The 22,944-nt window shown below is 40.5% G+C and overlaps 1 protein-coding gene across 1 annotated transcript; it reads left to right on the top strand.

Moving 5' to 3' along the window:
- Nucleotides 1-623: 623 nt before the first annotated feature.
- LOC128933065 (transient receptor potential cation channel subfamily V member 6-like) lies at nt 624-22,089 on the top strand. The gene is made up of 15 exons (XM_054269926.1): nt 624-754; nt 10,180-10,277; nt 10,677-10,799; nt 11,690-11,830; nt 12,364-12,462; nt 12,670-12,845; nt 13,711-13,857; nt 16,141-16,353; nt 16,672-16,758; nt 17,822-17,898; nt 18,082-18,247; nt 18,538-18,604; nt 19,189-19,457; nt 20,187-20,293; nt 21,816-22,089. The coding sequence occupies exons 1-15, from the start codon at nt 624-626 to the stop codon at nt 22,087-22,089; spliced, it is 2,175 nt and encodes a 724-aa protein (XP_054125901.1).
- The last annotated feature ends 855 nt before the right edge of the window (nt 22,090-22,944 follow it).

The raw sequence follows: 22,944 nt of genomic DNA, 5'->3' as shown, positions 1-22,944 counted from the left end.
GAGGTGATTTTGTTTTACGTGGAGAAGGTGGAGTCTGTAAGGATAATTTCTTTAATGGGATTTGCAGACAGCTGAAGTGGGAGGTGTGTCCTCCTCTCTGCCACCTTCCCAGAGCCCTGTGTCTTTTAGGGCACGTTCCCACATGTTCACTCACCTTAAAGGTGTTTTGCCTGGCTTGCTCAGCTGTCTATTTCAAAATTGCTTACATGTTGCTTTCCAGAGGAATTCAGAGATACAAAAGGAGGATGATGGCTTCTAAAGCCTAGATTTCAGAATCAAAATAGTACAAGCCTAGGACCTTGATGCTGTATGGATTCTTCAGTTGCTGTGCAGGGTCTTTTTGAGGGGTAGGCTGCTGGCGAGCTACTTCCAAATCAGACACACCTTTGGGTTGGGCTATTTTGGAAACTAAGTAATTGATGAGGCTCAAGGTATGGTCTGCTAGGAACAAGTGATTTTATTGTGTGTTTTTACAGGGACTGTGATCAGCTGATGCAGCTGATTGACAGTCTCCTCTGTAAGTAACTGGGGGCGGAGGAGCGGTGACCTGCAGTGAGCCCTCCCTGACTTTTTCCCTAAGTGGGATTGCTGGCTTTCAGGCAAGAGAGGAAAGGGGACGGGATATGGGGGTACCTTTATTTGGGGAGAGCAATCCCTTCTATTCCCGGATATGGAATGGACTAAGTCAGAAGCTGCAAGGCAAGAAATCCTGGGATAAACATCTGGATGAAATCTACTTACTCCAGCAGAAAAGGTACGGTGCACTTCAGCCTTCTTGTCTTCTCTTTCTTCTGCTGCTCTCCCTGTAGCTGATTCTCACTCTTCCCCCTTAGGCTTTTCTGCCAGTAGATAAACTTTAAACAACCCTGGAGCACTTTTCTCTATCAGATTTCTTCTTTCAAGGTGGAATGCTTCTGGAGTTCCAATCTTATCTGCTTTCACAGGTAGATTTACCAGGTTGCAGCTGAATTACCCTGAGTGCAGGACATCAGTCACAAATTAATAATGTATTCTCTTGTCTTTCCTGCTTCATTGGTAAAGCTCACAGGAAAATCATGAAGGTTTGTTTTTAATTGTTATTATTATTGTCATCATTATCATTAACATTATTATTATTTTTAGGAGTGTGTGTGATGCATAGGCTGCAGTCAGCTGAAATAGTGGCGCTTTTTTTGTCAAGATTTTGCTTTCTGTCTCTCTAAAGGTTGCTCTTACTGCGGGATAGAGTAGGCTTAATGTTGTTGAACGTTTTGGGGGGTCAGTCAGCTCCTGGGTCAGACTGTGGTTTCTCCGATCTCTGACCTTAGTGTCAGCATGTACAGTGACTCCTCTTGGACCTTAGATTGTCCAGAAGATTGGCTGTGTCTTCCCATGTGAGCACTGAAGGCTGTTTGTTACTGCTGTGCAGGGCTGCTCCCTCCACACACAGAAATGTGGGGCTATTCATGGAAATGCAGCTGGATCTGCTTTTCATTGTCATTTCTGCATGCACAAATGCTGCAGTACTCAAATAACAAATTGCTTCCAGTTGCTTGTAAAATCTGTTTTTTCTTTCCATGCATAACTCTGAACATCTGTGGGGACAAAAAGGTGACTCTGTGGGACAAAATCTATCTATACATAAGTATATGTACATATATGTATAGAAATATGCAAAGAAGCAGATCAAGAGGGACAAAACTACACCTTTAGGGAAAGAATTGTATTGTTATCTAGCTTCTGACCAAGTAATAAAGCCTGTTTCAGTTTACTTCAGGGCAGTGGGACTTCAATACACTTAAAATGGGAGGGACAATGGGAACGACAGTGTTTCTGTGGAATGCTAAAGTGTTTACATTTTGACGTGTTCATGAAAAACATCACAGGTAACTGAAAAATAAGTTCTCAGCAGATTCTGTAAGATCCAAATGAATATAAAATAGAACCTTAAATATATTAATATATCAAATTAATTTTATTGATTACATACTAATAATTAATACAAATTAGCAATAAATTGTAATACATTAATTTTTATGATTAGAACATTACCTTCATATTTTTAAGTCAAACAGATTTGGAAGGAAGCTCTGCTGATCTCCATCTAACCTCCCACTTGAAGCTGAACTCTTGCCAGCAAGAGATCACATTGCTTAAGCTCTGTCTAGCTCAGTCTTGAAAGCTTCCCAGGACAGATTCCACCATATCTTTAGGTACCTGCTGCAGTGCTGTAGTAACCTCCTAGTGAAAGAGTTTGTTTGTTTGTTTCCCAAATATTCAACCTGATTTTGATTATATTCCTGTCCCTTGTTTACCATCTGCTGTTGCCAAGAGGGGTTTGGTCCCTTCCTTTTTGTTGCTCCCTTTCACAGGCTCCTGTTAGATTGCCATTTCTCTTTTCTTATTGGTCCTCATGAGTCATGTGCTACAGGCCCATGAACATCTTGTGTGTTAATGGAGGAAAACATAAAAAATGTTAGTCATACAAACTCTTCTGCATAAACTTATTTTAGATCACTGCAGTGCAATCCCACTGGCCACAAAGTAAACTTTTCTGTGCTTCTTTATAAAGCTCTCTGTAAAGCACATGCAGTGTGCACAATATTCCCTGTGAAATCAGGGTTGCATGGGGACACGATTGTTCCCTTCCCTTTTAGGTCTATATATTCCCCACAGCTTTTAACTAACACAAATTAGCCTCCTGCTATTTGGTCACAAATTATGTGGTGCCAAAATGTGAAAAAATCTTTTGCTGAAGAGGGACAGGACCAGCTCTTCCTCCTATTATCCTGCTCTTTCCTTTCTTGTCCCCAGGGATGCTCAGAGTTTGAGGAGAGGAAAAAAATGAACATTTTGTAGAGGATTGGTTTTATTGCTTTCACATTTTTACTTATGTACAGATAGAAAACACAGCAGGAAGATCTTTGGTGACTGGTGTGTGGGAACTATTCTTGTGAAACCTCTGCTTTTGTGGAAAAACTGTTGTAAGCCAAAAGGGCTTTTGCTGTGTCCTGTCATTTTGTGGTACAGAACTGCAGTGTTGTGGCTTCAGCTTGAGTTCTTCTTAGTGAAAATGGTGTTGGAATAAATACAGTAATTAGCAGTGATTGAATTCTACTATTGTCTTATTGAAAGCCAGTGGTAAATATGTTACTGTTTAACTGGCATTCTCTGATCACACACAGAAAGTCTGCAAGAGAAGAACAAGGCTTTTTTTTTTTCCTGTCTGAGGCTGGTGATAATACCTGAAAACTGATTGTTTTGGTAGTTGTCATCTTCCCTGGCATTGATGTTCATTCTCTTTCTTGGTGTGAAACAGTCCTTTGAATCTTACTAGCAGTAGATCTCAGCATTATTCACAGAAAGGGGTTAATATTGCACTCTATAATATTCCCCCAGGGGAATCCAGGTTCAGAAAATGCAATACAATCTCCTAACACTGAAGAGGACTTAAGAGTTTATTTGGCCTTAATCTTCTGGTTTCTCTCTCTTGAAGACTCTCCTTTTTAAACAGCTTGTAGCTCAATGTGGAGTCCCAGGGATAGTGGTCACATCTCATATGTGCTCTCTAGAATCCTCTGGAAGCAAACTCTGAGATCTGCAGAGCCTGAAGCATATGAGCATAATCCCTCAGGATAATTGATAATGATGGAGAACAGAAAGATGAATGCTTATGAAAATTTGGGCCTGATAGAGGTGAAGAAGGATCACATGTCTGTCACAGTGCAATAGATCCTCTAGAAATTATTTTCAGTGCAAGAGTTTCCAAGGAAATGTGAACAAATTCCTCCTACAATGTGATTGTAGACAATCCACCCAATGAGAATTGCACTGTATAAGCAATATATAAATTAGAACACGTGAGTACATGGTAACAGTACTTGTTAATGTATAACAATGGTGTAGTATTTTTTCTCTTCTGTTGTCTGTATTATAACTTTGATTGGTTAATAGCAAGTAAAGCACAATTTGCATAACTTGCAGAGAGCAATGGTCATTCCAAAGACGTCACAATAAAACCTTTGGTTTCCACATTCTTTAGTGGCTCTTTAGTGTCCCAGACATATTAGCAAGGTGTTCTGCTTACCCCGGAAACAAATGTGGCACAAATAAGGAAGCAGCTCAGCCTAATGCAGGTGAGCTGGTTTGTTTAAGAGCTGTGCAGGGACACAGAGAGCCTGCAGCTTCCACACAAACCATTCACTACCAAAAGCTGGTAGTGAATCAGATGTTCCCATAGTGTGGCTGTTCATTTGTCTAAACAACATTACTGAGTTGTCATCCCACAATTTAACGTAGGATTGTCCTGTCTTAAAATCCGCAATGCCTGTCAGTATTAATTGGTTTGTTTGCTCCCAAAAGTGACAGTCAAATAAGGGTGCCAGCTTTCAGTTCCAGCACTTAATTTATAGCTTGTTTCAACAACAGTGCTTCTGAGTAGTCAAGATGCAAAGAACAGTTGGCTGCTGTGCATGAAATAAAATCAAAAGCATCAATAGCAGGATTTCTGGTCTTTTATTCTACTGATACACCTTCATCCTAATGAAAGTTTTGAGACTAATAATGGAAAACAGTCTCCCTAATTTCACAAGTGTAAAGGTCCTTCAGAAGTCATGTTTCCCCAGCAATGCACAGACGTACACACACCCAATCTCAGCCTAAGATGCATCTCAGGCTCATAGACTTAGGAAGTTATTTGTAGATTTAGGAAGTTATTTGATTTCCCAAACTTGGCCATAGGTTTCCATGTAAAGAAGAAAACACGAAATTTTTGCCCTGAACCACCCCTCCAGCCCCCAAATTAAAAAGCTGTTAGAAAAAGAAATTATTAGACACAGGGTGAGGGACACAACCTGGAATAAAACTGCAAGAAAATCCCTCTTGAGGAGGGCTGGAAGTTTTGATGCAAAATGAAGTTATACATCAGAGAAAAAATTTCTTTTATGACTGCTTCAGTGATAATAAATAACAACTAACAACTTCTGAACCATTAAAACAGTTCTAGCATGAGATTATTCTTACGATGTTCACAGATGCAGAATTAGAATAAAACAGTATGTTAATGCAAGCAGAGTGCCCTGCTGGAAATGACAGATCAAGATTTCTATTGCTTTGTGTGGCAGATAGTTAAATATCTGACAGGATAAGAATTCCCTATCAGTTTCTTGTCTAGTAACATTGGCAATTATTAACCTGTTTAATTTATTTCCAGAGAAGCTCTGTTTACTCTCAGCTGAAGGGGCTTTGACATACATGAGCAAGAGGTCCCAGTTGCTGAGTCTTGTTGCTGATGCTGAAGAAATTTGCTGACCCTGTCGATTGTCCAAGCCCCTGTTATCTGGCTCCTTTTCACTTGAGGCAATTATTCCCTAACTCCTCCTTTGGCATCTTGCTAGGTGATTGCTTTGATCCTCTTTCAGCTGGTTGGCTTCCTCTGAGCAGCCCTGTGTGCTCCTGAAGGCTTTCTCACATTTACATGCACATGCTAGCAGAAGGGAGGGAGAAGATGAATCTCCTCTGGCAATTTCATGATTCATTCTGGGGCATGGGTATTCTGAGCACAACAGGGAAAGAAGAGAAAGCTAATATAATATTCTGATGATGAATTTATAGCTTAGGTTAAAATAACCACTTGAGAACCCCAGGAACTGACTCTCTATGGGCATAAAGCTTGAAGCTGGAACCAAACTTAAATTAGAGCAAAGAATGGGGAAATTCCATATAGTAAATGATTGAAGTTGTAGAATCTGATAAGGGAAGAACAGAAAGAGATGCTTCATTGCATTTCTGGTGAGTTCAGTCGTGAAATAGAATCTTCAGATTGGTTGTTGTCCAGACAGTTCACATACTGAACATATTTCCCTGTTCTGAAAGAATAATCATAGCAACCCAAATTCTTCTTTTTATAATGAAATTAGGACTTATTTACTAGTCTTTGCATTCTCTATCTCTCCATAAGTGAAATGAGCAGGCTGCACTCCAAAAGAAGTGCTTAAGAAGCTAAAAGGGTACATATTACCAGCAGAAAGTGCTTGTGAAATCTTTAACCTTGTTTAGAACTGCTTTACATGACTCCCTCAGTCAGAATCTGACCTACATTTTATCTTCTCTTTGTTTCACAATGGATTTTCGGGTGCTCCTGATTTTGCCCTCACCTGTATTGGAAAAACAGCTCACAGCTTCCCGAGCACCTCATGGAATCACCTGTGAAGAAAACTGGCTGATAGTAAGGCATGACCAAGGCTCACTAGTGCCTCCACACTGACACATTCCTTGGCTCAGCACGAAGAACCCAGGAGCACATCCAGGTGGATGCTCTTGTGGTTCTCCTTGCCCCTCAGAATTACTGGTTTGCTATCAAGCTGTGCTTAGCCTAAACTGGTCCTGTAAGGCAACATCCAGTCTGCCTGGTGTTACAAACTTCACTTAGCTGGGTAAATCAGGGGCTTAGTGTTCCTTGATTCCATAGCTGTTGAAGAGGATGAACAGCATTAGAAGAGGAGCTTAACTTAGATGTGTGCTGAACTATCTTCTTAAGGTGCCTGGAAAAGTCTGCTGAATCATTTTCTGAAAGCCAGCCTCACTGTTCAATGACATAATGGTACTTTCAGGAAGCTAAGCATCTACTGTAGGAAGCTCTGTTAAGAGACTTAAGTTACAGATTTTGCCAGCTGCTGCTTTGACACTCAAAGGGGCCCAAGTAGTAAAATGCAAAACTCAGTGCTGTGTTCAATCTGTCAGAAAGAAAGTTGGTTAAATATGCAGATGTTAAATAATTGAAAATGTTTTGAGGGTTCTAAGTTCAGGTGACTTCATTTAAATTTTTATATTAGCAAATTTGCTTCCTCTAGTTTTTGACATTTATATGCTCAGTACATTGCTGCAATGTATTAAAAATTAGTTGATAATTAGAATGGTATGTTTTAAATGAGGTTAAAATGTTTCCCCAATTATGAGACAGAAAATTAAATGAGAGTAAAAGCATATGCCAGGAACATCTAACTCACAAACCTTTGAGATTTCACATATCAAGTGAAGTGCCATGACATTTGCCAGCATTTCTGAATTCCTCTTCTGGTTTGCTCTTTGGCCTGAGATGTCTGGCATTTTAAGCCCAGTTGGAGGTTGCTGCAATAAGAAGAAATGTTTGACAATTTTGCCCTCAGTTTCCAAAAACTGAGCATAGTATTTTTTAGGTGCCTTCCTCATAGCAGTATCGGGATTGAATTAGTTGTTTACAAGAACTTTGGTAATTTTTGAGAGAAAGATACTGTGTTTGTGTCCTCCCGTGTCGTCTCTTGCCCAATCCTTCCTTCTGTCTGAGGTCATTTGAGGGATAAAGGCTTACCCAGTAAAGTATCAACACATTAATTGTAGCATTGTTTATACTATTGAAACCCCACCTCGTTCCCACTTCCTGCCTCTGAAACTTGTCTTTTCCAGAACCACAGAGTCTTTCTTAGCCAAAATAGTGGCAGAGGTGGCAAGCTGACTTCACTAATACTGAATCTTAAGACTTTTGCTTAGAGTGCCTCTTCATTTAGTTCCTGTTTGTTTGATCCTAGATGCAATCTCCTCATCAAATCATCTTGTCATTAGTTAGTAATGAAACTGACGCATGAGTAAGCTATAGAAGGAAGACTTCCCTAACTAGGAGTGTGAAGGACATATAAAAATATCTCAGAATGGCTCCCTGATTTGTTGAGGACGGTTCTTTTTATTCGGAGTGTTTTTATTTCTCCTCTGCTTTTCAGGGGTTTTCTAGTTTAGTTTCTAGTGACTTGGATAATGGGGTGTTTTTGGTGACAGGAAGTGCTCATTTTGTGGAATGATAAACATGATGTTGAGGTATGCTTCGATTACTTGTAGCCCATGTCCCTTAATTTGCACTTACTCAAATGATTTCTATTTATCTGTATAATTCTGATATTTTTTGTTTTGCTTTATCCCCCAAATTTTCTCAAGTATCTCCAGTTTCTTTCCACTATAAAGGAGAGCAGAACTGTCACATTTCAAGTGGATTAAATCCAGAGATAATAGCATACAAATTTCTTTTAGATTCAATATCTTGTTGTTCATAAGATAATTTAAAGCAAGAAATACATATTCCTGTGAGCCACAGAATTCATGTTACCTGCTTTCCTGTTGTTTTATTGTTAAACTGTCCTGTACTTAAGATGTCTGAGCTGCAAGAAGACATTTTTTGCAATGGGCCATTCATATTCTCTGTGTCTCTGATGTGGGTTTAATTGTGGCTTATAACAGAGTTATATTCACAGGTAATGTACTCTCACTTCAGTGTTACCACTTAATGCAAGGCACCTATTACTTTATGTAGGATTTATCCCCAAAATCTTGTAACTAAATAATGCCAGAATACATGGAACATCACCAGGAGGAAGCATTTACTGTATCTGCAGGTGTATGGTTTGACTAATGTATTTGTTCCACGTGGGTTTTTGGGAGGAGTGCTTAACACAATTATTGCCAGTTGCTAGGTTGTAGTAAAGGGACTGGATACCAGATAGAGGCTGGTAGAAAAACAAGGGCTGGTTCATATCAGCTTGAATTTGTCATTTTCTACTGTAATCCTTAGACTTATTCCACATCACACATTGCAGCCTGACCTGGGCCACGCTAGATAATTAAGATCAAATTAAACATCTGTACTAGAAAACAGCAGGGGTGAGATAGAAGCACAAAATTTTAATTTGAACAGAGATCTAAAACTGACCTTGTCTTTTTGGGAGAGAGGAATCTCTTTCATACTGAAAACTCATGAGATATAAATTTTTTCTTTTGGTGTGAGAGGCTTTCCTCCCCTTTAATCTTTATCTCCTGAAAAAGGATACTTATAATTCTTTATTTGTATTAAATCAAGAGATCTAAAAGCTCGCCTCAAACCATTTTTCGATTTATGATTTAAAAGACTGACCTGAAAATACTCAAGGATAACAGAAATATTTACCTTAATTTTGTAGATTTTGTTCTTTTTTAAATTTTGTGTGATCAGTTCATGATTTCGAACATTGGCAAACCTTGTTTGGATGCTGAACAAACACTGCAAGCTCTGTTCAGGTACTTACAGAAATTGATAGGGACACTACCAGGAGCCTTCTCTTTTCCAGGCTAAACAGTCACAGTTCTCTCAGCCTTTCCTCATCTGAGAGGATACTTTTTTGATTCTTATGATCATTTTTTGCCTTTTGCTGAACTCTCTCCAGTAACTCCATTTGTTTTTGTACTGAAGACCCTAAGACCTGGATACAGGGCTCTAGGTATGGCATTACCAGAGCTGAGTAGAGGGGGAGGATCACCTCCCTTGACCTGTTGTTTGCTTCCAAAGACCTTGCTGTAGTGAAGTTTGGTGCCTATACTTATAAATTCTTCATCCGGCCCAAAAGATTTACTCAAATAATCCAGATCCTCGTGGAAGACTCGAGGACATGCTTCAGCTATAAGTGAACCACTCTGTCTGGAACTTGTTTGAGCGCATGCTCTTTCCCAGGACATGAACATATTTCAGTTCTCAACAATTTCCTCAGTTCTCTCAGAGAAAAAAGAGAAAAAAGTAGTATAGCTAAGCTATCAAATTTTTCTCCATAACTTTGTATGTGGAAGAACTACATTTCAGAGCTCAGTCTCTTAATTATAGGAAGTGTTGCCAGGATACAGATGGAATTCCTGTTTTCCCTTTTCTGTCCACTATGGGAGCAATTCAGACAACAACCTTTTCTTAATTTATTGTGCTGTGTGAAGAAGCAACTGGCTTTTTCTGGCTCCTGAGATAATTCCTTGCAGAATGGCTTCAATGACCTATCATTCACTATTTCTGTGCATCAAAAAGTGGGATATAAAAACAATAAACATTTTGGTTTAGGCAGCTTTCCCTCTGCTGCCACCATATGGCTCAGCACCAGTAAGCCTAGAGATGATGAACTTCAGTGTGTTTTTAGAATTGCACTGCTCTGCTTTTTCCTGGGTTTTTTTTTGTTTGTGTTTTTTGGGGTTTTTTTTGTTTTTTTTTTTTTCTCTTTTGATGCATTCAAAGCATACCTCAGATGGTAGATGTGCATTGCTGATTTTTCAGTGAAAATGTTCAGGATACAAACTGTCTCGAGCAAAGGCCATGCTAGCTCTGGAGAGAGGCACCATGTGTTTGACTTTGTTCCTTATCAGCCACTTTTTTCTTGACTCCAGGATCTGGGAATCCCCACTCCTCCAGGCTGCCAAAGAGAACAACCTTGCTGCCATTAGGAAACTTCTCACTGACGGAACATGTGATATCTATCAGAGAGGTAACTGGGATTACTTGAAAAAAATGGTTTTCTGTGAAAGGCAAGAACTTCCTGCAGTGAGCAGCTTGTTAGTTTGCTAAAACATGTGCTTCAGCAGACTCAGATGACTTAACTCTATGTCAGCAGCCTTGCAACAAAGTGAGTTTTCTGAATTGGTTGTGCTTATTCACTTTATGCCTGAGGTCAGCTGTCCCTTACAGACACCTGAAGTTTCTGCTCAGTTTTCAGGTTTTGTTGAAGTGAAGGACAGAGACTGTCCTGAACCAGCCACTACTCAAGGGAGGACATGGTCCACCTGTAATACTCCACCTCAGTGAATCTATTTCTGCCTTTTTTTTTTCCTGTTTTCTGTACAGTTGAACGTTTTGACGATTCTCATGCTTTTCCTACCGTTTCTAGGCGCGGTGGGAGAGACTGCCCTTCATGTCGCTGCCATGTATGATAACTTGGAGGCAGCAGTGGCTCTGATGGAAGCAGCTCCTGAGCTTATCAATGAGAGGATGACATCAGAACTTTATGAAGGTAATGTCGCTGGGAATGAGGATGGGCAGGATTCCCTGCAGGAGGGGAGAGGAAGTACTGCTTGTACATTTGGGAAAATGGCTTATACGGTCCCTGGTTCAATATGTTGCTGAACTGTTACACAGCAAAACTAACATGCAAATGGCTTCTAACCTTTCTTAGAAGGTGGAATTATATTAAACATGAGTACACATGGACAAGCATGCAAAGGCCTTGACCAGGGAATTGCAAGGGATTGGAAAGGGATTGCAAGGATATATACAGTTTGCTTTCTGACATACTCATTTGTAAAAAAGGGATATCTGCCTGACCTCCCTTGAAAGGAGGAAAAGTAGTTATTTGGTTGAGAAAATGAGAAATGTGGCCACTGCTTTTGAAGCTAGACTCTTACCCAGATTTTTAAAGAATGCTTCTGGTTGAGTACACAGAAATTCCGGTCTGAATCTCAAAAACAACAAAATAATAATAATGGGATTTTTAAAACTCTAAAGCCTAGTTTGAAGGATTAGGGAAAGTCTTCTGGAGTTTCATCTTGACCTTATCTTCATTTCTTATGAAGGAAAACATAGTCAATCTCACGACTTTCTATTTGCCTCCCAGGAGACAGTGACATGTCTTGATTTTTCCTAGAAAAAAAAATCTAGAGAATGCCCCCTGTTGGGGTTTTTTGGCAATTTTAAAGTCAGTTTTAATAAATTAATGAAAATATATAATTAGAACGGAACCTCTGCAAAATCTCTAGCACAACCCTTTGCACACAACATGGATAACCTCAAAGCCAATTCCTGTAGCTGCTGTCCATTTACCATGACTAACACGTGAACTGCAGGCTGCTGATCAGCCTGAAGTTGCTTTCTTGAAAGGCATGTTTTTGTTTCTGTGTCTTGCAGGGCAGACAGCTCTCCACATTGCAGCAGCCAACCAGAACACCATGTTGGTGAAGGCTTTGCTGAAGAGAGGAGCCAATGCCAGCACAGCAAGGGCCACTGGGCACTTCTTCAGGCGCAGCTCCCAGAACCTTTTCTATTTTGGTACAGCCTTAACTTCTCCCCTTGCTGCTATAGGAGGGAACCAGGAGAGTGCTGAGGGGACATGGGGAGCCTTACTTTAGTCCCCATCTAAAGTGGATAAGCAGAGGCTTCTATCTCCAAGTGTCATCAGACATAAACCTTTTAGCAGAGAGCGAGACTTCCTCTGAGTGTGTGAATGTTCTGTGAATACAAACAATACACATTTTATAGATTGGCATGTCTGCAATTAAATACATATATTGTATAAAAATTGTAATTTAGTGTCTTCCTAGCAGCAAATTACTTGTCAACCTTCTTATGGAGGTAAACCATTGAAAAGAACATTTCTTCCTTTTAGTGTTGTGTTGGACGGGTCTTCTTTAACCTTTCTGATTAGGATGAGAAGTGGGGCAGGAAATTTACAAGTTACCTAAAGTAACTCCTCCTTTCATATCCTATGGCTTCATAGCATGGATAGCTTTCCCTCAGCATGCTTCAACCTCCCCTACCTCCTGGATCCCTAATGCTGTTTCTCCCCATTCCTTTCATTTCAGGAGAACATGTTTTATCATTTGCTGCCTGTGTGGGAAATGAGGAAATTGTGCAGCTGCTCATTGAAAATGGAGCTGACATTAAAGCTCAAGATTCTCTGGGTATGTGCTGTGGGGCTCAGAGAATTGCACAGAGTGGATCTGGACATTTTAATTCAGGCTGTCATCCATGCATGCAAATATTCTTCTCTCACTAGAAACAGCTGTGGGATGAGGGATATGAGGAAAATAAAAGCCATCAGTCCATTCTCAGTCTTTGCACAGGGCTGGGCTATTCCAGATGCTTCATCCAGTCTGCTTCCTCCATAGGTAACACTGTTCTTCACATCCTGGTTCTCCAGCCTAATAAGACGTTTGCCTGCCACATGTACAGCCTGATACTTTCCTATGACAGGAACAAAGAGGGACCAGGGTCACTTGAACTGATTCCTAACAATGAGGGGCTTAGTCCATTCAAACTGGCTGGAGTTGAGGGCAACACTGTGGTGAGTTTGTGTGACACTGGTACCTCTGTGCAAAAGAAATGGAGACCTTGAAATAACATCATTGAGAGCAAGGGTGTTTGTGCATGTTCCTAGTGGGTAGGAGACTTGTAACAAGATTTTTTTTCTAGAAGTCTTATGTAGGTCCCAAAAACCCTTATAAGAAATTTCTTTATCCTAATGAAAGAAATGAGTGCTTAAAGAATAGATATTTTCCCCAATTTTTGGAGCATTTGAGTTAAACAGGTGTTAACAGACACATTTAACCCAAGTAATTTTTTGAAAGGCTCACAGAAATTATTGTCTCGTTTGTCTAGATTTCATTACTTTAAATGTGACATATGAGAAACCTCTTTGGATACCCACAGGCATTTATTCACAGACAAAATCTTAGCATTTAATGCAAACTCTCATCCTTCCACTCACTGAGAAGTCAAAGTTGGTTAGTGTTTCTTCTGTAGATTCACAAGGGACAGGATCATTTCCCTTGTCACACCTCTTTTCTGATGTCTTGTAGAAGAGCATTAAAACATTTTTTTCCTAATCAACATGTAATTCCATCTGAAGTCTATTGTCAGGAACTATAACTGAGTCAAGTAACTTTAGTAGTTTGATTAGAATGTAGAGTAAAAATAACTCATCCTTTACGTCAAGCATGAACTAATAATCAAATGGGAATCAGAAAAATTTCTTCCACTTCTTAACCTGCTGTAATTGTTCCCAAGAGATATGAGAACCACAACAGCTACCAAGTTCAAGGAAAACACGTCATAATTGAGGGTTTTGAACAACTTTATTTGTTCTCATTGCAAATACACTATATACTGGAAAGCTTCTGATATCCTTGCCTCCGTTCTTTTCTCCTCAGATGTTTCAATACCTTATGCAGAAGCGGAAGCAGAATCTCTGGTCCTTTGGCCCCTTGAGCACTGTGCTGTATGATATCACAGAGATTGACTCCTGGGCTGAAGATCAGTCCTTCCTTGAGCTCATAGTATCCACCAAGAAGAGAGAGGTACTGCGCTGCATGCACTCTGTGTGCAGACCGTGGTGATTATAGAAGGGGAATAATGATGAGTTTGAGGGTTCAAGCTCCCTGATGCAATCCATAGAGCAAGGACTTTGTACCATGAGCTGCAGAGGACACATGAAGTATGGGGGTTTATTAATGGTCTGGCTACATCTGATGCTTTGCATACACTTTCTTCTGAGGTGTGAAAATTGAAGGTTATTGAAAGAACTAGACATGAACAAGCTACAGAAAAGGGTTTTCTCTCAGCAGGCTCAAAGATACACTAAGAACCTGTAGAGTAGCTCTAGCAAGTATCTTCCTGTACCTGTGATACTGATTAACTCTCAGAATATCCCTGTGAGACAGGAGTACATTCAGAAATCCTAAACTGGAGTGCATTTAAAAACCACTCGCTGTTATTATTCCCTTCATTTAATGACAGGTTATGACTCAAAACAAAGTGGGTGAATTATCTCTGCTGTAGGCTCAAAAGCTTGTAAAGGGATTAATAAGACAAAAATAGCTGAGTGTAATGGCAAGCTTTGACAGATCTCCCTAGTACTTCCAAGGTACACAACCCCATCAGCTGCAATGACCTTAAATAATCCTAACAGGACAGGAAATGAATCAGAAGACACTTCAATTAGCACAGTTCTGCCCATCCTGTATTATTTCCACCTATCAAAATTTTAGTGTAACCTTTCTGACTGAAGTTTGTGCTTCTGGAGAGCTTTGCTATGGAGCTGCTATGTCTATGGAGCTCCCATTTGCTCTTATGTGAAATCCTAAATTTCGGTGAGTGGGGATACATATGGAAATCCAAGGAAAAGCAGTCCTTGTCAAAAAATATAGCAGGCTAAGAAGTTGTCTGCTTTAGAAGACTAAACATTAATTCTAAAAAGAAAGCAGAATATTGGGCCTCTCTTATCCCAAAACATTCATACAGTGCATGCAGATCCAAGAATCCTAATTTCAGAGGATAAGATGTCCCCAAATATCAAGAGATATACTGATTTATTTTCCAGAATGCTCCTCCTTATATGCAGTTGCAATTTTTGATGCATAGCTACTAATTCTTTTTTGCAGTTGATATGTTTGGCCCAAAATGTTTGCTGTCTCTCTAGAAGAATGCCACATGTGACCCCATCCCATCTTCCTCTCCCAGTTCAATATTGGACTAGAGAAGCACCTTTGGCCCCCAGACAGAAGCAGGTTCCTCTTGTATTAAGGGGGATGCATACATATATAGGTACTAAGATGTATTTTCTGATCCTGAAGTGGTTGAAAAGTAAGAAAAAAAGATGGGAACAAGCTATGGGAAGATTATAATAAGCTTCAAACTTGTATTATTCCTTTGAAAATGAAATCTACTCTCCTATGCAAAGAATTCTGGAATGCTGACTTCTGCAGAAACCAGAACACCCATAGGTGGATTCTCTCTCATGCAGTTTTGATCCTTTACGATGTTTCATAGGCCATTCAAGAGTTTTGCTGGAGTCTTGTCCATTTATGGAAACATTCCCTGCACTTTGTACACTCAACAATTTTTGGCCGACTTAGAGGAAACAGGGCATTGTAGCAAAAGAAGAAAAACATCCAGAGTGCATTAAGTAGTTTTTCTTTAAAGTAATCCAGTCACAACAATTTTACTCACATTTTCTTCTCACTTACTGCAGTGGTCCCCTAAACAACAGAAAGTAAGCCTAGAAATATTTAATAAAGTGTGTGGCTCAAATTCATAAGTTGTAAAGTACACCTGTCTCTCCTAATTGTGCTCTGTCAGTCTTCTAGTGTAAGCTGAAGGCTTGATATAGGCAACTCAATTAATTATCATCCAGATAATAAGGCAGAAACTTAAAAGGCAGTATTTTTACATAAGCCATAGAGCATCAGAAAAGTACAAATATCTTTTAGGAGAATGTTTCAGTTTTCTTATTTTAAAATGCCTGATACAGAAACTTGTGTTATTGTACTAACAGGAATATTCTGTCATCCTCAGTTCTATGTTCCTACACAGAGGACGAATTTATTCCAGTATCTAATATGCTGGTAGTCAACAGCTGTTCTCTGCAGAATATATTTCTTTTTTCCAAAGCTCTTTATTGTCAGACTGAGAAAATCCAATGCCCACTAGATCATTCCACTTTTGCAAAGTAAATTCAGTTTCATAAGGCTGAATAGGGCAGATGAGAATAGTTTGTTAACACTCTCTCAGGAAAATTTGCGAATGCTATTTATGAAACAATGTGCTTTTGGCAATTAATTCCTCCTTTCTCTCTTCCTCAGGCACGCCAGATCTTGGACCTAACGCCTGTGAAGGAGCTGGTGAGCCTGAAGTGGAACATGTATGGTCGTCCCTATTTCTGTTTCCTGGCCTTGTTCTACATCCTCTACATGGTCTGCTTCACCATGTGCTGCGTCTACCGGCCCCTCAAGCCCCGCACAGACAACAGAACCAGCAGCAGGGACAACACAGTCTATGTCCAGAAAATGCTCCAGGTACTGTGGCTGTAGGAGTCAGAGCCCCATTGGGCAATTCCCATCTAACCTAGTTAACTGGAAAGGCCAATCCTTGCCCAGTCCTCAGCTACTGCAGCTGTCCTCCTCCCTTCTCTCAGCCAGCTGACCTTTGTCAGGGAGGACTAGGAGGTGTGCTCTGTGCTCCATTGCTGTGGCTGGGCTGGTTCCTCTGGCATTGCCAGATCTACTCATGTATATTATAAGTAACAACAGGCTTTCTCCTCCCCATCCTCTTTTAAAATTTACTTTCACTTTATTTAAAATTTAATTTTGCTTTTCATTAACTTTATTCTTCAGGAATCATATGTGGCATATGAGGATGAGCTAAGGCTGGTGGGGGAGCTGATCACAGTCATTGGAGCTGTAGTAATTTTGGTCCTTGAGGTAAGAGAAACAGCTATACAGTTTCAAGTTTCATCAAGGCAGATTTTATTTACTAGACAAACATGGATTTGTGCTCACTACTTGGTAGGGCTTATTTGCTTAGTCTGAGTGCTTCAGCATAGGTCTATGGCAATAGGCATTGCCAACAGTATCTATTAGATGAGACAGAGACTGTGGCAATGTCCTAGTAAGGCTCCAGGTGCGGAAGAAGCAATTAGAAGGATTGGTTGCACTCTCAAATACTGTCTGCAGGGTAATCCACAGTTCCTGTTAGCACCATCCATGGTCCAGCTGACTCCCAGACGTTGCTTCATCCAGCGCCCATAAATATTCCCTGTGTTTAGGGCTCCTGGGTAAAGTGATTTCTGTGCATAAACAGAAAAGTTTGTATTTAATTGGAGGTCAGTTACTCTACAGGCTTGTAACAGGAGCCTTTCTCAATTACCCCCCACTTGATTTTATTATAATAGGAAATAGAAGATCGAAACTTTTTTGAGAAAGCTCAAAAGATGATGGCAGGAAGAACTGAAAATAAAACAGGTCTTGTAAATAGCTTTCTGCCTGTATGGGGTGCATCAGGCACAGTGTAACCAGCTGGCCAAAGGAGGTGATTGCACCTCTCTGCTCTGCACTGGTGTGACCTCAGCTTGAGTGCAGTGTGCGGTTTTGATTCTATCGTAATTCTATGGTATGTTCCAGAAGGACAAGTCCTTCTTCCTGTGCTTAGTCAGGACTCTGGGGCTAAGTCTAGAACCAGCACAGTGTGAATTATAACAAACTCCTTTGATTCCCCAAGACGGTCTTTTTTTTCTTGTTACTGAGGCACCTCTCTGTGACAAGTCTCTCAATCTGCCCAAGCGTTCTTAGATTTTTCAGCAATCTCTGTCTCATCCCAAGAAGGGCCCACCTGGCTCAACCATACTGATTTTAAAGTACCATAGAAATTGATCCATCAAAGGAGATGGGGCTGACCTAAGAACCTGTGAATATTGGTGGTTGCTATGACATTAGTAATGTTGTGGAAACTGTCTGAGTCCTTAAGTTAACAGGATGTCTCTCTTAGATTCCAGATATCCTTAGAGTTGGAGCAGCAAAATACTTTGGACAAACAATCCTAGGAGGGCCTTTTCACATAATTGTGTAAGTATAGAACATTATAAGTTCAATAAATATATTGTCTATCATTTTCTCCACTGCTCTTTTGCCAGATGAGTCACTTTCTCCATTTTTTTAGAGTATTCTTTCTTTGGATTTATTTCTCTTAATGGCTCGGCTAATATTTCCTTTACTGAACTTCTTTTTGCTGTCTCCTCTTCCTTGCAGCATCACCTATGCTTGCATGATCCTGGTGACCATGGTGATGCGCCTCACCAGCACAACTGGGGAGGTGGTGCCCATGTCCTTCGCCCTGGTGCTGGGGTGGTGCAACGTCATGTACTTCGCTCGGGGCTTCCAGATGCTCGGACCTTTCACCATCATGATCCAGAAGGTGTGAGACACAAACAAGTGTGGGCTGTCCTGGCACCTCTTTGCAGATAGGGAGAACTGCAGGAATACTTTTTCCCTCCCTCGGGACTATTTGCTTAATTTTGCATTCATGCCAAACGGACAGGTTCTTGTCTGTACAGAGTGTTTTAGAACTTTCACGTTCTCTCTTTAGTGCAAAGGTTTCCCTTAGTGTGCTCATGGTCTTAGAATCTGGAAGAAGGTTTTCATGGGGTGGCACTGTGCCTTGGTGGAACAGCTGGGCCTCATGGTGGCTCTGTCTTTGCTCTACAGATGATATTTGGAGATCTCATGCGCTTTTGCTGGCTCATGGCTGTGGTGATATTGGGCTTTGCATCAGGTGAGTCTACAAAGAGAAAATAATCATATGCTACCCCTGCCAACTGCTTTGGTATGAATTAAGAATGTGGGTTTTGATTAAATATCTGATTGACTTCCGAATAGCTGGGAAAACTGGTGATGATGTTTAGCTTGTATTTCTCTGAGCATGGCCACTTTCCCAGTACTGAGTTCTGTTCTCAAACCATGAGTTTGATTTTCAATTCTTGCTCTTCCCAGGGTCGTAGAAACTAGGATAATTCATATAATTCCATATATTTTTAAGTCAAGATTTACGAACATACTGCACTTAGTATATTTTTCTCTGGAAAATTTGATTAACACACATTTATTATATTCTTGAGGATGAAAAAAATTACTACTTTGAGAAATAAATAAATAAATAATCAAAGTAATTTTGGGTCATTTTATCATGGAGACCAGTGATTCTAATCAGTGATTTTTCCTTGCGTAGAAGCACATGCAGGTCCTGCCCAGACCATGTTTTTGGTCAGAATCTCCTATAGGATTCTGTTATTCCTCCTGGAATGTGATGCCTATTGTTAAACTCTCTAATTTTTTTTCTCCTGATTTCTGCTCTTCCAGCTTTTTACATCATCTTCCAGACAGAGAACCCTGAAAATCTGGGGCAGTTCTACAATTATCCCATGTCCTTGTTCACTACTTTTGAGCTCTTCCTCACTATCATTGATGGCCCTGCAAACTACGATGTGGACCTGCCCTTTATGTACAGCGTGGTGTACTTTGCTTTTGCCATCATTGCCACCCTCCTTATGCTCAACTTGTTGATTGCCATGATGGGTGACACCCACTGGAGAGTGGCCCACGAGCAGGATGAGCTCTGGAGAGCCCAGGTAATCTAGTTAAGGTGGGCATTCCTACCTTATTTCAAATAGCAGCTAGAAGCTCATCAGTCTTTGTTGTTCATGCTCCCTAGAAGTTTGTTCCCTATGCGGGGAATCTCTTGTTAAATAGAATTGAAGTTGCCTCTTTTTTTTTGCAAATCACATTGCTGTGTAACTGAGAGTTAAATTATAATTATAGGGGTTGAATGAAGGGGGATTGAACACTAGGTAATGATTACAGGAAGGCCAGAAATGTCTTTTGATCCACTAAAAGAAGCTGGCCTGACTGTCTTGGTCAAAAGGCAAAGAAATTCAGACAGTTCTGTAGCTAATCAACAGGAAATCCATTTCCCCTGCTTTTCTGTGAGAAAGAAGTCAGACAAATGGTAAAATGTAGTCATGTGGCCGCAGTGGCAAGTTCTGATGACAATTAAAATGGGTATAGATACTGTCCTCTTCTCTAGCTTGCAATTAATTACCCTCATTGTTTCCATGAGGTATAAAAGGAAGAAAATGGAACAGGGTTTTAAGATCACCATTACTTCTTCAAAACATGTCACAGTTAAATCTAAATTAGTGACTGCCTTATTTGAAATGGAGTATAGACTCTATAATTGTTTATTCCCTTAAGGAGCTGTAATGAAGTGCAGTATGGGTCGGTGCTGATGAAACTGATATTTTTGAAAGAGAGTCTGATTTTTTTTTTCTAATTCATCTGAGCACTTTCTCGTTCCAAAGGTTGTTGCCACGACTGTGATGTTGGAGCGGAAGCTGCCACGCTGCCTCTGGCCCCGCTCGGGAATCTGTGGGCGGGAGTTTGGGCTGGGGGACCGATGGTATCTCAGGTGAGTTCCCTTACAGTGGGTGCATGTCAGGATCCAGAGAGAAGAACCCAATGTATGGATGTTAATAAAAAGTCTTTCCAGTGGTCTGGGGAGTGTTGGAAGTGCTGTCCTTACAGGATACAGACCCCAATCTGTTTTCTGTCTGTGACTGATAGATAGACAAGCACTGTCCCCCTCAGAAAGCTCTGCTGTGCATTTCCTTGTGAAATCAGCTGATGCCTTCAGTAGTCGCATTGGACAGACCCCCAGAAACTGCATGTGTTATAAGACCTGAATTTTTCTTTCAAACTTCTTGTAATGAGTATCACTGAACTTCGCTGCCGTGCTTGGTCGGCCGTCCCTGTCCCTTGGATACATGAAATGGCAAAGGCAGAATCAATCTATCAGACATTCAACAGCAATGAGCTGCCCTGTGAATGAGTCAAAATCAGAACAGGAATAATTAAAGTTAAAATTCCTTTCTTGAGTGAACTCAGTAAATATATTATACTTTGCAATTACTGTGTCAGGTGGCAAAGGCACAGGTCCAGGATTTCAGTTTAGGTAGTGAACTAAAATACTGTCTGTAGTCTGGATAACACTAAATTCCTCATTATTTCTGATTTTAATCAATATTTATGCTGAGTGAGAAAAGAAATAACTTTTGGGCATTTGTCTTTTCTAACTGTGCAAACTTTTGCTGAAAAAGCCAGAAGGGGGAGTGGTGGCTGTATGAATCATAGAATCATAGAGAATATCCTGAGGTGGAAGGGACCCACAAAGATCATCAAATTCCAACTCCTGGCCCAGCACAGGACTTTCTGCAGGCTTTGCAGACAAACTGAGCCTTGTGGATTTTCATATTTACTGGGCAGAACAAGCAGACTTAAAGTGGTGCCAATATGCAACACTTTCAGTCCAAGGCGTGGAATATAGAAATATATTGCATGAGCAATGTCCCAGAAATTCACGGGGAATAATTGGGAATGCCAGTTATTCACTGGATGCTGTGAGGAAAGAGTGCTGTGATTTAGTTCCGTCAAATCACGTGGTTGTTCATTACATATGTGTGAGATAGTAATTCAGAAGACAATCTGTAAGTAATGCAGAGGATTGGTGGAAGTGGAGCAGTTAAATAAAAGTTCAGCAAGAGATGAGTGACATCCTGACACTGGCAGCCATAGAGTATCAGAGGAGGAAAGACAAGAACAGAGAAAATAAATTAATATATGCATATATATGAATAAATGCATATATCAAGGTCTTCCAATTGCTTACAGCTGGGAAAATGGAAAGGGCAAATCACCATGGATTTGTGAAAGGACAGGAAACCATGGGCAGACAAAGGTACTGAAGTCAATGATGAGGACGAAGGTCTAGGAGATAACTGTGCTAGCAGCCTCTAGCGTCCTGCCTATAATCAATTTCCTGTGCAGATTTTTCTGGAATATCTATGTCAGTAGCCTTGCGTTGTGGAGGGGTTTTGTTGATGAACCGACACTTTTCTGCTTCATTCAGTTTATATTTTCTAATCCTCTTCCAGAATTGAAGACAGGGTTGATCCCAACAAGCACAAGATGATGCGGTACACAGAGGCATTTAAGGTTCAGGATAGGGATAACTATGACAAAGGTTCAGAAAAGCTGGAAACCAACGGGAACACCTTGTGCAAGAAGGAAATGTCTGCTCTGTCACTGTCACGGAGCACATCCAGAACCAGTTCTCACCGCGGCTGGGAGATCCTGAGGCGGAACACCTTCCGCCAGCTCTGTGGAGAGGTCGGTCCTGCCGTGGATGAGGAGGTCTATGATGTCTAAGAAGCCTCTATTTTCACTCTGCAATATGTGAAGTGGCCCTTTTGCCATGACAGTTGTCTTCTGCAGCTGTTCATGGACTCCCCATCATGCCACACGCACTCATCAGCCTTGGAGAACTGTGCTGGTGAAGATTTTGTGAGCAGTTCATGACATCTGTGCTATGACAAAAGAATGCAATTTTTTCTCTCCTACTTATACACGTCACTGCAATTGCACTGATATTTGCACCAAGCTGGTGGGCTTGTTGAGCTGTGTGATGCAAATGATCAAAAAAAGCCTGCAATGGGATTTCATCCATTTACAATGAAGTGATCACAGTAAGCCCTCTTCCAGACTGTTACATAGAGTATAATCTTCCCCTCCAAGTTTCACAAAATTGCAAGGCTCTCATAGCAAAGAATGACTGAAGTTCTGATTTATGATTTGACACAGAACAGAAAAAAAACCCCAAACTCCCGCAAATCCTGTAACGGATCTCAGGAATGAAGGTGGTTGTTGACACTGTGATGTTTGAAAAGGACTGTAACTACTCACCTGGCATTCAGGGCCTGACAGATTTTGCCCTCTGAAGAAAGGCAGTCTCCATTAACTGCAATTTCAACATTTCTGGCTTAGTAGGACTGTTTTGGTTTTGGTTTGGTTTGGTTGTTTGGATTTTTTATTGGTGATGGATGTTTTTGTTTGTTTTAAATTTTTGTCACATGAATGCACTTTAAGCTTTTGAAAAGATGTGATTGCTATTCCTGGGAGGATTCTGAAGTGGGAACTTCTTTTCCAATTGAGAGAGTGTATGACCTGGTTAGGTGACTTTCAGCAGTGTGAAATTTCAGCAGAGATATTTATCTCCCAAGTAAG

The sequence above is a fragment of the Melozone crissalis genome, unplaced genomic scaffold, assembly GCF_028551555.1.
Source record: "Melozone crissalis strain CALT ecotype California unplaced genomic scaffold, PUWL_Pcris_2 ptg000008l_1, whole genome shotgun sequence".
In the NCBI taxonomy this organism is placed as follows: Eukaryota; Metazoa; Chordata; class Aves; order Passeriformes; family Passerellidae; genus Melozone; species Melozone crissalis.
The sequence above is the reverse complement of the archived record's forward strand: the minus strand, read 5'-3'. Positions and strand labels throughout refer to the sequence as shown.